Below are 15,752 nucleotides of genomic sequence, written 5' to 3'. Positions count from 1 at the left end.
ATGTAAGATCCTTCAAACTCACTCCAGCGGGCGGACTGCCAGGGAGGAGCATCCAGACAGAAAGCTGCTAATTACTAAGTTCGTGGGGCGGATAGAGCTGCGACAGACTTTAAATATCAATAAGTATGTGCAGCACATCTGCTGACTGCCGTTCAGCAGGTCTGATTGGACTCCGGCTTATCTCAATTCAAGCAGATGGTGGCAGTTTATTTTAAGTGTGCTTGATAAAGACGTGCGGAGCATTATGGAAGGGCAGAGGGTTGGTAAAAGAAACAAAACAACAAACGCGGCTCTCTCTGAGCCACACTGATAGTGCATTCATGCCCATTTCCCAGCAGATTGGCGTTATCTCCAAGTGTTTGTTTATCCTGTACGGCCACAGAATCAAAAAGTACATCACATGCATCAAATCTGAATTTGGTTTTTATCTTTTCCCAAAAGACAAAGTCTTCTCAATCAAAACAAGATACATAAATGGAAGATCACACTCACCAGAGCATACCAGGAATATTACTTTCCTAATGTACCAAACAGGGCAGTTATTGGATATAGTTTAGTGCCAGTGTTAACATTAGACTAAATGTGATGCCTTGTGGAAACTCTGCGGGAATTATGTAAATAAAAAGCTCCAGCGAGCCGGCAGCCTCCTGTAAAGTTCTGGTTAGAGATATGCATCACATTTGCTATCTGATCTGCTGTTTCGTGCCAGCAGTGTGGATGACAAGACAATGAATTTTGACTCTCTTGATAGTTTTTTGTGGACATTAAACACTGCATTAGCTTACAGTACCCTGTGATTTCTCTCTGACCAGAGAACACTAGTCCTGGATTTCACCTTGAACAAATTCAATACAAGTTTATGGACCCTGGGGTGAAAATGGGCCCACAATGCTCCAGTTGAAAGTAGGACAGATTACCACGGGGAGCCTGATCTGGGCTGGATGGTGCCCCGCAGGTAGAAATTTTCACGAAGCCGCCGGCTCTGCCAGCTGCGGCTGTGTGAGTTTAAATAGACAGTGACAGCCAGCGGGAGAATTTGCCTGTTGGCCGCCAGTCGTGGCCTAAATGTACTTTGTTACAATAAAGATGATTTATTTAAAGACCACACAGTGCATTGCGGGGGCAGCATTTTAAGCCATCATGGAAATTAGGCCTTCACTTCCACCGTTTTGTTTCCAGTGGAGGGAGCTAAGCTGAGCTGTCAATGGCAGTTTTAATGGATGCTAATTCATCCTCCAGAGCTCATCATAAATGCCCGGCTCTCTGCCTGTTGTGTAAGCAATGAATGGCATCATCATTACTGCAGGAGCGCAGTGCACTAACCACTTCTGTTTTATGACTCAGAAAAGCTGTGTGCTTCATGCTATTATGAAGTGGAAAACATACCATTCAATTTTCATCATTCTACAATGTGTTTTGCAGACTTAACAGCAAAACCCTGTCAGAGGAGGCAACACATTTTAGCATTTCAATTCCACGTTCCTGAGGGCTTAATCCTGACTATTTGATTAAAGCGTTTGTTATGACTGGGTGCTATCCTGAAAACAGAAAGATTACTGTTAGTTAAAGATAGAGTGAGTGGGATTTTCTAAACTGCACCAACAGAAGACACTGTGCAGTAGTGACTTAATGTTGTGCATCAAAGCAGCTCAGTCATCATATATATATATTTCTTTAATATAATGCATATATTAATTTTGTTAAATGTGTTGTGTTTTCTGATGCTATGATTGTAATGAGACCGAATGTATTATAAGCAGTAGTAACACTATATTCAAAGTCACTAAAATAGTCCTGATGTCTTCATAGACGTTTTTAGTGTGTTGTGTAAGTGTTAACAAGTTGTAAAATGTAACGTCTTGTAATTATAAGCCCTTTAGTCTGTGCTTATGTCAACCAGTTTGACACAGATTGTTAACAGTTAGATCATATTCAGATTTATGATGTGTTGATGCACTGATGTCAACACCAGATAATGGGTACATACAGAAACAGAGATTTTATTGATCTCAACACCAGTTTGCATTGCTGGAGCACTTCATGAGCTTGAACCTTGGCAAAAAAGAGAGAAAAAATCCTCTATAACTCATTTATTTTTAGGGTATTTACTGACATATTTTCATTCAAAATGTAAATTTGTGTTAACCACAGAGCTTACTTTAAGCATCTAACCAAAAACCCATTGTCTTCATGACAAGGGAACCAGAAGTGCAAAACTGCGGACTAAGTTCTGGGTTTTGGGATTCAATACTGATTCATAATTTTCTATTACTAGAAATTTTAACCTCCCACGTCCTGTGAAAGTTGTTGATTTTGACATTTTCAGGCAAAGTGGAGGGTTAAGTCTTCATTTTTGGTAATTATTGGAGAAACCTCTCCATCCTCTTTAGCTAAAGAAAGTAGTGTTGTTAGAAAATTATTTTACAGAAACTATCTTGCAGATACATTGTCAAAAAGCTAGCACCAATAACCCATTGAAAAGTTGATGCTTTGGAGATGCATGGTTAGCTAACCAGACTAAATTCCACATTTTTAAATACGTTTGTCTCATTTATAGGGTAAATAAAAGCGTTCTCCACTGCTGCCTCTGAAACTTCCTCCCTGCTCACATCCGCAGTTCAGACTCACTCCACACCTTCAAAAATCAACTCGAACCCCACCTTTTCAAATAGCTTACAAGACCTGAACTCAATATCTCTAATCTTTGTTTAGTTTGTGTTTTTTCTGCATTTTGTGTTTGTGTGTGTCTCAATTCTGTTATGTTAAGCTACTTTGAGTAGACCTTTTAAAAGCGCTATAAAAATCAAATATATTATTATCATTATTATTATTATCATTATTAATAATAATAATAATAATAATAATAATGAATAATAATGTGGTCTAGTTGGGCCAAACTGAGCTAGGGTTGAGGATTAATGACAGAAAAAAATCTCCTCAGGAGCAAAAAATTCTGCATTTTCCTCCAGGTTTCCATCTGCATTTTGTCTAGCTTTATTCTTTGTCTTTTCATTATTTCTGGTCTCTGTCACTCTGACAGCTGTCTTGCCTATATCACTCTCCAGTGGTGCATAAATCATTTAGCATCTTTTAATGGTGATATTATAGCTAAACATGTTTGATACTTTTCCACATTAAATTCAGTGAAACGAAGAAAGAGCCCTAATTCAGCTGTTAATGTCACAAAGCATTAACAGCAAAGCTCATCAGGGGATGCTGGTAGGCTTCAGAAATGAGAGCGTGCCTCCAGTCCGCCATGTTGGTTCAGACTGAAGACCGGGAGCCTGACTGAGACAGATGATCCCGGGAAATGCATTCACCATGAAAGGGACCGAAGCAGCCTTTCCTCTGATGCTTTCACTCTGATTCGCCACTATATATGAAAGCTTCTCATCCCCCCCTTCTTGAAAAGATGCCATTTCCTTCCCTCTGTGATTGCTGTGATGTTGAGTCACCCAGAGACTAATCCTGGAAATAATAGAGATTAAGCTTTTCCCCCAGTTTTTTTTCAAGGTGCTATAATTTCTCTGGCTCATAATCTTTTATCCCTTCTCAATACGGGAAGGTTGGCTGCTGTGACCTACACACTCCCAGTCTCCATGAAGCAGCTATCTTTCCTCCATAGAAAAAGAAAGTGAATACTGATTAGTGAGCAGGAACTGGCTCTTTTTTTTTTTTTTTTTTAAATGTGAAATTACTTTTATTGTTGAAAAAAGGAAAATCAAAAGTGACATGATCCCCGCTCAGTTGACTGTTTGCTAAACCCCTGCCAAGAGCAAAAGAGTGATGGATTAAACTGTGTTTATCTCTAACCTGCAGTCGTTAGCATGTGTAGCTAACTAACTTACAGTTTAGTTTGGGGTAACGTTCGCAGTTCTTTTCCACTTTTATTGGACTTAAGGATATTTACTCTGCAGCACCTCTTGCCAATATTAGCAGAGATAATGTTTGCACAGATCAGTTCGTCCTCATCTCTTAAAGCATTTACTGTTGATGTTTCAAGTAGAAACAAACTGTGTGAATGTACCAATAAGTAGGCCTATAGAAGCTAACCAGCCAGAAAAAGAGGTATATTACAGCAAAATTGAATTCTGATTTTAGTTCAGATTACTATGAAAGGTTACTGATTACAAATGATATGACGAATTAGATTTAGATTTGTTTATTTGTCATTGCATTTCACTACACAACGAAATTAAGATGACATCAATCACTCACTTAGAAAGGAAAGAAAGGAAGGAAGATAAAAAGTGACAGTCAGCATCAATAAATAAATAGATATGGAGTAATTACAAAAAGTAATTTAAAAATGTCATTAAAGTAATTGTGATTAGTAAAGTAATCCATTGGATTACCAAAAATCGGAATACCTTTGGAGTAGAATCACATAAATATAAAGTAGGAATTTCAAAATAAGATGTAGATTAAATATGATATTTATCAATATTTTCTATTTCGTTAACCATTGAATTGAAATATCCATAACGATTGATTGTTATTATTAAGATCCAGATCTTAATTAGTTTAAATGTTTTGTAAATGTCAATTATTTTTTATTTAAATTTAGTAGGTCATACATATATACATAATAAATGCACAGCTGAGATAATGAGCCTTCAGCTCGGCACATCCATATTTTGACATAATTCTAGTAGTATTGTATATATACTATATGGATGTATATGGTGGTTGCACTTGCAAATTTGCACATCATGGAAGACTTTACCTGGCCTTAGTGAAGGTCTGCGTGCACTTCCAGTTTAAATATATATTACTGCCTTACAGAATTCAATAATAAGCGTTGTGATGAATCAGCAAAAAATAATTAAATGGTTATCTTTTAACAGAAAACGTACGTAGTTTTGTGAGAATATTTTTCATCTCGAACGGTTAACTCAATCGCTCTCAACCATTTTATTTTAGGTTACGGGTAGAGTAATTGAGTTCATAAGTTCTGAAGTGATGAGTGACTATTTATAAAAACTAATCAAGGCCTTGCTGGTTAACACATTCCCAACATGATTGGATGGAACTAATATAACCACAGTGTTAATACATCTTGTCAAAGCAGCTGGAATGAAGCTTTTCTGACACTTTGTGGACGTAAACGAGACGAGTAACTAAAAAGGGACGGTCCCAACCCTGATGTTGTACAAATTCTCACAGATGATGTCACTTTCTAGTTTGTTCAGTGCAAAACGCAGTTAATTAAACGTCTCGCCCTGCTGTGTTTTGTGAATATATGCGTGGGAGATTAATGAGATCAATTTCAGATTTGTGTAGGAGAGGGAATCAATGTCCCCAAAAGTCATACTGACAGGCAGATTAAGCACATCGGCCTAGCGGAGGGAAAAAAACAGTCTCTCATCTGCCCGTGGTTGTCTCTCTCAGTCTCTCTGTCACTTTCTCTCATTTCTCGCTACTCTGTCATTCGCTCTCGATTCAGTGTAACGCAATTCAATACACTTTATTGGCATCAGCGGTACATGAACGGTCCCGGTGGAGCATTTAAATGAAATTGGAATTCATCAAAAACAAAATCAGATCAGTAAACACGTGTTACCTCTGTGTGTTTTCGTGTCTGTGTGTTTCCCACAGAGATCTGTGGTGCACATTACACACGCAGGATCAAATAAACAGTAATAATCGGCTTTAATCATTTAAAATCCTAATCTAAATAGTACATGGTATGCTCGAGTGCCTGTAAATCACTGAATAAACAGAATGAGCAGAGCTAAAACAAGACAAGACAACAAGTATTTTAATGAATATATTTGCAGAAGATTAAGCTGTAACAACGTGGCTTTATTGGGTTGATTAGAGGTTACTTCTAGCTTTGGATTCTCCCGTTTTTAGATGTTTTTCAATGATGTTTTTCTAGCAGACTGTCTTGTTTTTTCTCTCCAGAGTTAAGGATTATGAAGTCAAAATTTCTTCACACGTTAAATGTTTCTCACACCTCTGTCTTGGACTTCCAAACCTGCCTCTTTCCTCTCTCGGTAGCCAGGACTTGTTTGTCCTCTCTGTGTATTTGGACCAGGACGATTCTGGCTGTAGTTTTTGTCACATCCGTCTCTTCTCAGAGATATAACAGCCAATTTCTATTCATGGCTTTGAGTCAGATAGAAATTCACTTTTCTTTGTGTTTGCTATTCAGTGATCCACACAGGCAGTTTCCGCTTGTTCAGATTTATTTCTCTCTGGTTTGAGATTGTGACACAGTGCTGGTCTGAGGTGGATCCCTCACTGGTGTGCTGTATTTCTTTGGTTCGTCAGTCTGCTAAACAGCTGAGGGAATTAAGTCATTTAGTGGTTCATATTTAATAGTGGTTTGATTCCCAGATTATTTTTATTGCTCGGTCCACCACGTTGGTCCAGACTGAAATAACTATTGACAGACTTTTCCTGTAGCACCACCATGAGGTTCATGTCTGAACAACTATTGGGTGGATTACCATACAAACATCCATGTTCCCGCTCAGGATGAAATGTAACAACTTTGGTGATTTCTTAACTAACATGTAAAACATTTCCATCAGCCTCAGCAAATGGTGTACATTATACCTGCTAAACATTCACTTGTTAGAATTTCCCTCAAAGTGCCACTGTGTGTTTAAAGGCAGAATGAGCAGGGCTCATCCACTGTAGAGTTGGCCCCTCCTCCCTGGCTCAGTGATACCAGAAGTGTAATCCTGACTGCTGATACCACTATGTACACTGCTAGAGCTATTTTTGAAATGTTACATTCGTTGAAGTCAGACTCACTGTTTTCAGACAGTTTGTATTAGCCGCCTCGAGCCGCTTTTTCATTGAAGTTTAAGCAAGTTGATGCTAGGTGAAAAAGATGATGCTGTGTGGTATAGGTACCCCCCACCCCAACTGTTCCTGTTCTTTGTTCTGTATAAAATGTTTTTAAAAATCCTCAATAAAAAGTGAATAAAAAAAATAAAAGAAGTTTAAGCAAGTTTTTGAAGCGAAATTTTTAAATGTTGCATTAAAGAAAATGTTAATCAGGGACATTTCCATCAGCTTGTTTAGATATGAACAAAGGTGCATGAATATACTTTTGTCAGAAGAGTAGCAGCAGTGTAATGTGTTGCTGTAGGCTAATGCGTCAGTAAACAGTAGATTGCCCTCAGAACGTATTAGAACGTATCTCCTTTTGGCGCTTAACTCGAAAGTTTTATCTAATTTTGTGAGTATCCATCAAGCTTTTCTCATGCAAATCTTCAAAATGCACTTAAAAATACAACTATTGGGTGCTTATTTAAGACTACATTCTCCCTCCTCTGACTCTATCGATTTTTGCGATTGGGATTAGTTTGAAGAAAGCAAACCACATACAACAATCATGTTATAAATTTGTTGTAAAGGAGAAGCCAATAGGCCTAATTTAGCAAGAATGCTAAGCTAACTGAATGCACATACCTGTCCAAAAGAATACACGATTATGTATTGGAGGGAGCTTTGTTTTCTGTGATGGGTCTTGCATTTGCACAGCTTCCTCTTTATACTTACAAGCTGGCACCTGGTCGCCATGTTTTTTAGAGCCAAGCCATTGCCGAGACTGGTCTCCCCTCAAAAACGACCCCGTAGGTCGTCTGTACAGGCACCAAAATACAACCATACTCCTTTCAACCAGGAGAACAGGGTTTGTGTCCCATGTGTAAACAAAAGAGAACACTCATTTAAACATCACTGAACATCCAAGCATCACGTTTTGACATGACAGTGTCATTCCCAGTAGTCATGTACCCATAACTACTTTTCTTCTGGCATTTATGTGCATTTAACACCTTACCTGGATTTTTTTTGTCCTAGATCAGTGGTTTTGCAGCCTAAATTCAATAAAACTGCAGCCTCTTCTTTTTTGTTACAACCGCAACCATAAGTGCACTATTTTTAGAACGCTCTGTACCGCAAACCGCAAACCGCTCATATGACAAAGGACCTCTTCTGTCGTTGAGGTTGAAGATCATGTTGCGTTGGCTGGGGGTGGCACACCAAGGGTGACACCCAGAAAAGTCTCGGACACAGTGAAATAAAAAAAAAAAGGAGAACATACAGGCAAAGGGCCGGGTCTCTGCAGATACAGACATCACAAGCTTTATATATATATATATATATATATATATATATATATATATATACACAATACTTCATAATACTTAATGAGACACTGATCAGGTGATCACCTGAACCAAATCGTATTTTATGAGGAAGATTATGAAAACCGCTGCTGAGATTATCCTACCAATAATGATTTCTTAACTCTTCCTAAGTTAAAATATTAGTTTATTGTTGTTTAAAAATGAATATGAACTTGTTTTCTTTGCATTATTCGAGGTCTGAAAACACTGCATCTTTTTTTGTTATTTTGGTCAGTTGTCATTTTCTGCCAATAAATGCTCTAAATGGCAATATTTAAATTTCAAATTTGAGAGAAATGTTGTCAGCACTTTATAGAATGAAACAAAAATGCTCATTTCACTCAAACACATACCTATAAATAGTAAAACCAGCAAAACTGATCATTTTGCAGTGGTCTCTTAATTTTTTCCAGAGCTGTATATGAGCCTATACACTGTTGTTGTTGTTGTTGTTTAAAGAAAATCCTACTAATTAGACTTTTTGTCTTGTGTACTATTCCAAAATACATTCTCATATCAGGCGTCTGTTTGGATTACTTGTAATAACATTGAAAATAAATTCTGGCACCTTCACCCTGTCCAAAAAAAATACCCCGAAGCATTTATAGTTGCAGGCGATGATAAAACAAGACATGCTGTGGTGTGTTACATCCACTGCTGCTGCTCTATTAGTTGTCGCCTCTACCAGCTCACCTGCATGCAACAAATCTGTGATCCCTCTTAACCTCTTTTCAGGTGACTCTCCTAAAATCATGCCAGTATTACGTATTCCCTGTGCAGTCACTTCTCAAAACGATTCCTCTGAGCATGTTTTGAATCCGCAAATGTTTTTCTTTTCTGTTTTCCTCTCCCCTTCTCTCTGTTGTCTATCTTTGCTCTGCTCAGGCTTTTAGAACCATTTTGAATATGGGACCAGATTAGTAAAATCATGCTAATGCTCAAGGACTCTCAAACCTGCCTCATCCCCAGAGATAAAAATGAAAATCCAGAGGTGAAAGAAGCAGAAAATTGAGGAAAATTGCTTTCTTGTTGTTGTGCTTTTATCCGCTATGAAATAACATAATTAGACTGAAACTTCCAAGACTGACTATTCACTATTTCCCATATTTAGAGAGAAAAACAATACACTTTATGATGTGTTTTGGTGCTGTATGCCGCAACAGTCTCTTCCGATATCTCTTCACGTATCTTTTCTAAATCCAAAGCCAGTGAGTCATCTCTCTTCATCCTCCGGTCGTCATCTGGTATGCTAATACTTCTGGCTTCATCAGTCAATTTCATTCAGTTTTTTTATGCATAGGGCTCCTCCTACCAGCCAATGCTCCCTTCAGCTGTCTCATCAAACTCCTCTTGACATTTTCCGTCCCGCAAAGGCCAAACCTCCTCACCACCCTCAGTAACCACAGATTTAAAATCCATACCAAGTCAAGCTCGGGCTTTCAAAAGGAAGAAAAACACTTGATAAAAAAGGCTGATACTTGCACCTTGCCCAGTTTTTCATCCTACTTTTTGTTATTTTTCTTCTCCTATTCAGCTCTGCTTTTTACCGGTTTTAAAAGACGACATCACATCACCCCGATTTTAGCTTCTTTGCACTGGCTCCCTGTTCATTTTGGGATTGATTTTAGGATTTTACTGATCACTTTTAAAGCTCTTTTAGGCCTGGCTCCTAGCTATTTAACAGAATTATTGACTCCATACGAGCCGACCCACGTCCTTGGATCCTCGGGTGGCGCCCTTCTGACTGTTCCAAAGTCAAAACTGAAAACCAAAGGTGACCGGGCTTTCTGCACCAGAGCGAGGCGATAAAGCGCTTCTTTTAAATCACTTCTTAAAACCCACTTTTATAGACTTGCTGTTATGTAATGCTTTTTATTTTGCCACTCCTTTTAACTTCTTCACTTTTTACTTTTTATTTTCTGTGTATCTGAGAATGTCTTGTGGTTATTCCTGCTCTGTCACTGTTTTTCTTTTAACATAAGAATTGTTTTTAGCCTCATGGCATCATTCTCTGTGTAATTAACTGCTCTCTGTCGAAGTTATTATTATTATATTTTCATCAAAATTATGTTTCCTTAAATATTAATGAGGAGAATAAATACTTCACTGTCAACTTTGAGTAAAGTTAGCAGTGTAAAACAGGTTAGCCCTTAAAATATGAAATAAAATTGTATTTTCTTATTACAATTTTTTTGTCTTCCAGCAATTCATTGAAATAAAGCCATTTTTATATTGTATTTTATTATAGCTATATATTGTGTATTTTTATTTTATTCATCTTTTTTAATATATATTTCTTATTTTACTTGTGTTTCAGTTTATTTATTTGTCTAAATTTTTTTGTTGAGTTATATTTAAAGTATTTAAAAAAACACAATAAAAACACAAGATTTTTTTAGGGTTAAATAAATGCTTGTTTCCAAAGTTTATAATCATGTTAAAAATGTTTGACCAAAATAATCATAGTTGTGATTTTTGCCATAATCAAACCCACTATGTTGTACATTTGATGCTTAAATTAAAACTTTTACACACAACCTGAATCGGGAACCATTGCTTACTTGCAAAATTATATTATAAATTTACACGTGACCTTCAAACTTAAATACCTCAGCTTACAGGCATTATTATAATCACCATGCTTATATAAGTCACTGTGAATTTCAATGTGGGTTCACTAATGTTTACTTTGGGTCCAGACAAAGGTCAGTGCCGTGCTGCTCTTTAAAGCATGAGCGGTCTAAAGCATTTAGGCCAACTAAAATTAAGCGTGATGAGATGAGAGGTCATGTGGAAGGAGATTTCAAAGCAGAATGTGATGGTGAAATTGCAGTGGGGCTCATCAAAACAAACATTTCTGGGGTATGCCAGACAGCAGACAATAAGTAATAATAAAAAAAAACAATCAATATATAGTATATAGTATATTTAAATAAAAAGTCTACAGTCTATTTGAGGCCTTAAAATCTCTTTGCAATTCTTTTCTCTGTAAGTAGACTGACCAATTTGCAGGGTCTGAGGAAGAACAAAACCACACAATTACACACTCCGGTGCTGTGTTTAAAGGCCACAGACATTTGTCAAGATAAACTATGGACTTGTAATGCAGGAAAAGGCCACACAAAGCCTCTCATCATTTATCCCCTGCTATTACTGAAGTCATTAAAGCTTTACTGAGTGAATCACTCACTGTGGGAATGGGTCTTGATCTCATATGCTGTGTGCTGAACTCTGTCTTCATCCTTGTGAGTGTAATAGGATGTGTAGCTTTAGTGGCCTGGAATGAAAAATGGCAAAAATGTGTTTATTTTTGCAAGCAGCAACTGCTAGGCCTGAAAAGTGACCTGCATTCTTTGTAATGGCCAGCAGGGGGAGACTCCACTGGTTGCAAAATAAAGTCCGACTGTATAGAGGACTATTATTTATCACCTTAGTACACGTTTTCTTAATGCCTTTATAGTCACAACCACTAGATCCAAGGCTTCTTAAATTCAGCATGATGTTTGTTTTGTAAATGATGGTCTAATTTAGAGTCTAATAGATAATAAAGCAGTTATGCTTTTAGGTCACCTTGTGATTGACGTCACTACAAGGGCACATTTCTATGCTTTCAAGCTAGCACTAGGTGATAACTATTTCACTCTCTCGTCCACATTTGGTCACTACTGGCTCCAAAAAAAACAAGATCATAACGACAAAAATGTCAAACTCCACGAACCATTGGGTGACAGCTTAGAGGCTATGTGTACTTATTTAACACCTCTTAATAGGATGAAACTGGAAAACAGTTGTCACAATAATGTTTTTCTCCTCAAATCTGATTATCCCTGCTGTAGGAGCCCTCTCCCAGAGCCAGGTCCACCCACTCCTGGGCTCCCTGTCTCTGCCTGGTCGACCCCTCCAGCCGCAGACTCATGCCCAGCTGGAGCATTTCCTGCCGCTCAGGGTCAACAGCTCCTCGCCGCTCAGCCTTTTCCCCAATTTCAGCACGGTAAGATGCCATATCGCATCTCGCAAACACACAGGAGGCTACAGTGGGAGTTCAAATAGTGGTTCCAGCCTCAGATTGAACCTTTTTTTCTGCCAACCCAAAAAAAGATTCAAGAGTTTTGGTCACATAAAGCTAAACTTCAGAGTGCCTCTATGACCTAGGGGTTTTGTTACCTTCATGTTTTTTTTAGCTCAGTTTGTTTGTCTGTTTATCGGCAGGATTACAGAAAAACTACTGCCCCAATTTTCACAAAACTTGTTGGAAGGGTGAAGCATTGGACAAGAAAGAACCCATTACATTTTGGAGCAGATCTGACTCGCAGGGCGAGATTATTTTTCACTTTCATTAACATTATGAGATAGGACATTTGTGCATTTGTGATTAGTTCCCTACTGGGATCATTTATGTGAACGCCTCCTCAAGTCAGAACAGCAACTCAGAAAGCCAGCAAAAATGTTGGTTAACATTTAATGACTCATCTGATCTGTTTCCTTTGCTCTTCGTTGTCACACAAGTACTGAAAACAGCTATCAATATGTTGTCAGAGCAATAAAATGCAACACATCTTCTTTGTTGTGTCCAAAGTCGAAAGAGCGACTTTCCAACTCTAGAAATGGGACCATCCACGGAGCATGTGAAAGCATATTTGACCTTAGCAGAAGTTTGAAGTCTCTAAGTCCCCATGTTTCCTGTCATCGATTTATTGCCAAAATCAATAATAATAAAAAAATGTAAAATATAAAAATATGTAGAAAAAGATTGGTATTAAGGTCTGATATCACAATGGTTTTAATTCGAGCCTCAAGCTGTAAAGCAGAAGTATTAAACTGTAATACATGTCTCTCATAAACTTTATTTAGCTTGAAATGTGCACTATACTTACAAATAATAATAGATGCATAAATATAGCTTGGCTTCAATCAGTGGTAACAATATGATGGAGAAATCCCAAATATAACACTTCTCTCACACAAGCACAAGCATGTTTGGTCTGGCTCTAAATGACAAAGCAGCAGACTTTCATAGTCTACATTTAGCTTTAACCCATAATGAGTCAGAGGAACACGCTAAATGTATCAGGCATGTGGGAGGCTGGGAAAAAATTCCTGTCTGACACCTGAGGATAAAAATATGAGTCAACTAACGCAGCTGCACTATGGGGATTACAAACATGAGCATCAGAGGAAGTTATTAAAATGGTTATTTAAAAAGTGTGAATTCAGAGCTGTAATTTCCTCATCTTTGTTCTGAATTACTTTCACGGCTTTCATTAATTTACACTATAAATGTCGACTAGATGTTAAAGGCAAACTAATCTCCCTTCACCACGTCACAGGATGACTCAGTTACTATAGTATACATAATTATATGTATATTATCCAATGGAAAAACAAAAAAACACAGAAATCAGCACTGACCTGAAAAATGGTTGTTCTTGTCTATCAGGGCCAATTAAAGATTAAAACAACAAGATATATGCTCATGCTACTCCACTGGCATGACAACATTTAATAAATAAGACCATTAATTTACACACAGCAGGATGAGTGACCATTTACAGTTATCCTTTATTTAAATCTCAGGGGGGGAAAAAATTGAAACCATTGAAAACATCAAAAACGGTTACAGTCAAAAGTGGAATAATTGGAAAAGTTAACTTATTTTATTTTATTTTATTAGAAAATGGATAGAAAATATGACAGATCTTTAAAGAAAATGTTGCTGCATGAGGCCCACTACAACACATACATTTTTTTCTGGTATTGTTGCCTTTGTTTGACAGGGACAATGGAGAGATAGGGGCAGTAATAGAGGGAGGAGGGATGATATGCAGCAAAGAGTTTAACTGACAGCTTTAATTGTTTTTCAGGTCGAGATTTTTCATGAAAAACATGATCAATTTAAAATTATTACGCATGTTTATAAATTTAACCACATATAAGTAATATTAAGTAGCTAAAATTAGCCCTACTTGGACACCAGTAAACTGCTGCTTACAAAATGCATAAAAATAGTAATACATTAATATATTTTGAATATATATATATATATATATATATATATATATATATATATATATATATATATATATATAAAATGGGGCCATTCTGCAAAATAAGTACATTTTGATGCTGATACTTTTGTACTTTTATTGAAGTAAGTTTTGGATGCAGGACTTTTTTACTTGTAGTGGAGTAATTCTTTGGAGTACTGTTACTTAAGAAAGGGATCTGAATACTTGTTCCACCACTGAGCAGGACAAACATGTTTGTGTGTTTGTGTGTGTTTCGCCTCGTAGATGGACCCGGTGCAGAAGGCCGTGATCAACCACACCTTCGGCGTGGCTCCACCCAAGAAGAAACCCATCATCTCTTGCAACATCTGTCACCTGCGCTTCAACTCCACTGTGAGTCCGACACTCGTTCAATCCTTCCCCGTGATATCCCCGAGGATTATGTACCGGTTTCTTTCTTGGTGCATTCTTCTGGTAAACTAGATAGGGAAAAAAAGCTGGATTTCTTTTTTTTATCATTGCTGTAAGGTGGAAAGATACCTTAGATATTTGCAGAATGAAGTGGTTATTAAATTACATCAACCTGTGGTGCTATAAGATAAAAAGAAGGAGTGTTGAATCAACGTTATCTCACTATACTCACTGACCCTCATGATGGCTTTTCTTAACATTTATAATATAAAAACAAAAACAACTTATCGTCTCATAAACTGTCAAATAAAGCTCAATGTTAGATTATTTTTGGAGTCCACATATTTTGAAAACATTTAATATTTTTTGCATCCTATTGGTCCGAAAGATATTTTTAAGCAGGCTATTCTTTTTATCAGTCCAATCAGTATATTTCTACAGCTTTTTTAAAAATCTACCAATAGGTTCTTGAAAGGAAACCAGTCAGCTAGTTCTTTTTTTCGCTTTGTCCCCGTTATCAAACCTCCTTATTCATATTCATTTGGCTCCTATTCCTATGGAGTTCATTTATACATATTTGCATTTATATTGTTAGGAGGAACCTGCTGGAATGACAATGACTCTTCTTTGTGAAACTTGAAGAAAGCAGGACACTGACGCGAGCCCATTATACCACCCTTACTTCCTCCTCTGTCTCTTTCTGTCTCTGCTCTGTACTTTTGGACATGCAGTGATGCCGTAAGGAGTCTGTTCTCTAGCTAACAGGCTCTCTCCTCCTCCTCCTCCCCTCTGTGTTACTTGCAGCTGAGCTGAGAGTGCTGCCTGACCAAGGAGTTGGATGCCATGTTACAGGCAGGTACCAGGTCCCAACAGGGGGCTGCACTGAGCGGCTGGAATTTGCACTTGATAAAGAAAATCGACTAAAGGAATAGTTCTGAATAATTCAAGTCCCTTCATGTTTTGTACTCACTGCTTGTGTGATACATAAAGAATTTTCCACAGTCATTCATGTGTATACAGTCATGGAAAAAAATATTAGACCATTGTTTTCTTCAATTTCTATTTCATTTTAATGCCTGTTACAACTAAAGTTACATTTGTTTGGACAAATATAATGATAACAACAAAATAGCTCGTAAGAGTTTAATTTAAGAGCTGATATCTAGCCATTTTCTATGGTTTTCTT

The 15,752-nt window shown here is 37.4% G+C and overlaps 1 protein-coding gene across 1 annotated transcript in view; it reads left to right on the top strand.

Annotated features, from left to right (window-relative positions):
- LOC131959561 (zinc finger protein 385B-like) overlaps nt 1-15,752 on the top strand; it is a 93,521-nt gene that overhangs the window by 66,217 nt on the left and 11,552 nt on the right. The window contains exons 3-4 of the mRNA XM_059324768.1: nt 11,987-12,141; nt 14,441-14,548. Of these exons, the coding sequence (XP_059180751.1) occupies nt 11,987-12,141; nt 14,441-14,548 (263 nt within the window). The remainder of the gene's footprint in view (nt 1-11,986; nt 12,142-14,440; nt 14,549-15,752) is intronic.

This window comes from Centropristis striata, chromosome 21 (genome assembly GCF_030273125.1).
Source record: "Centropristis striata isolate RG_2023a ecotype Rhode Island chromosome 21, C.striata_1.0, whole genome shotgun sequence".
Lineage (NCBI taxonomy): Eukaryota > Metazoa > Chordata > Actinopteri > Perciformes > Serranidae > Centropristis > Centropristis striata.
Note: the sequence above shows the minus strand (reverse complement) of the source record. Positions and strands in the feature narration are given on the sequence as shown.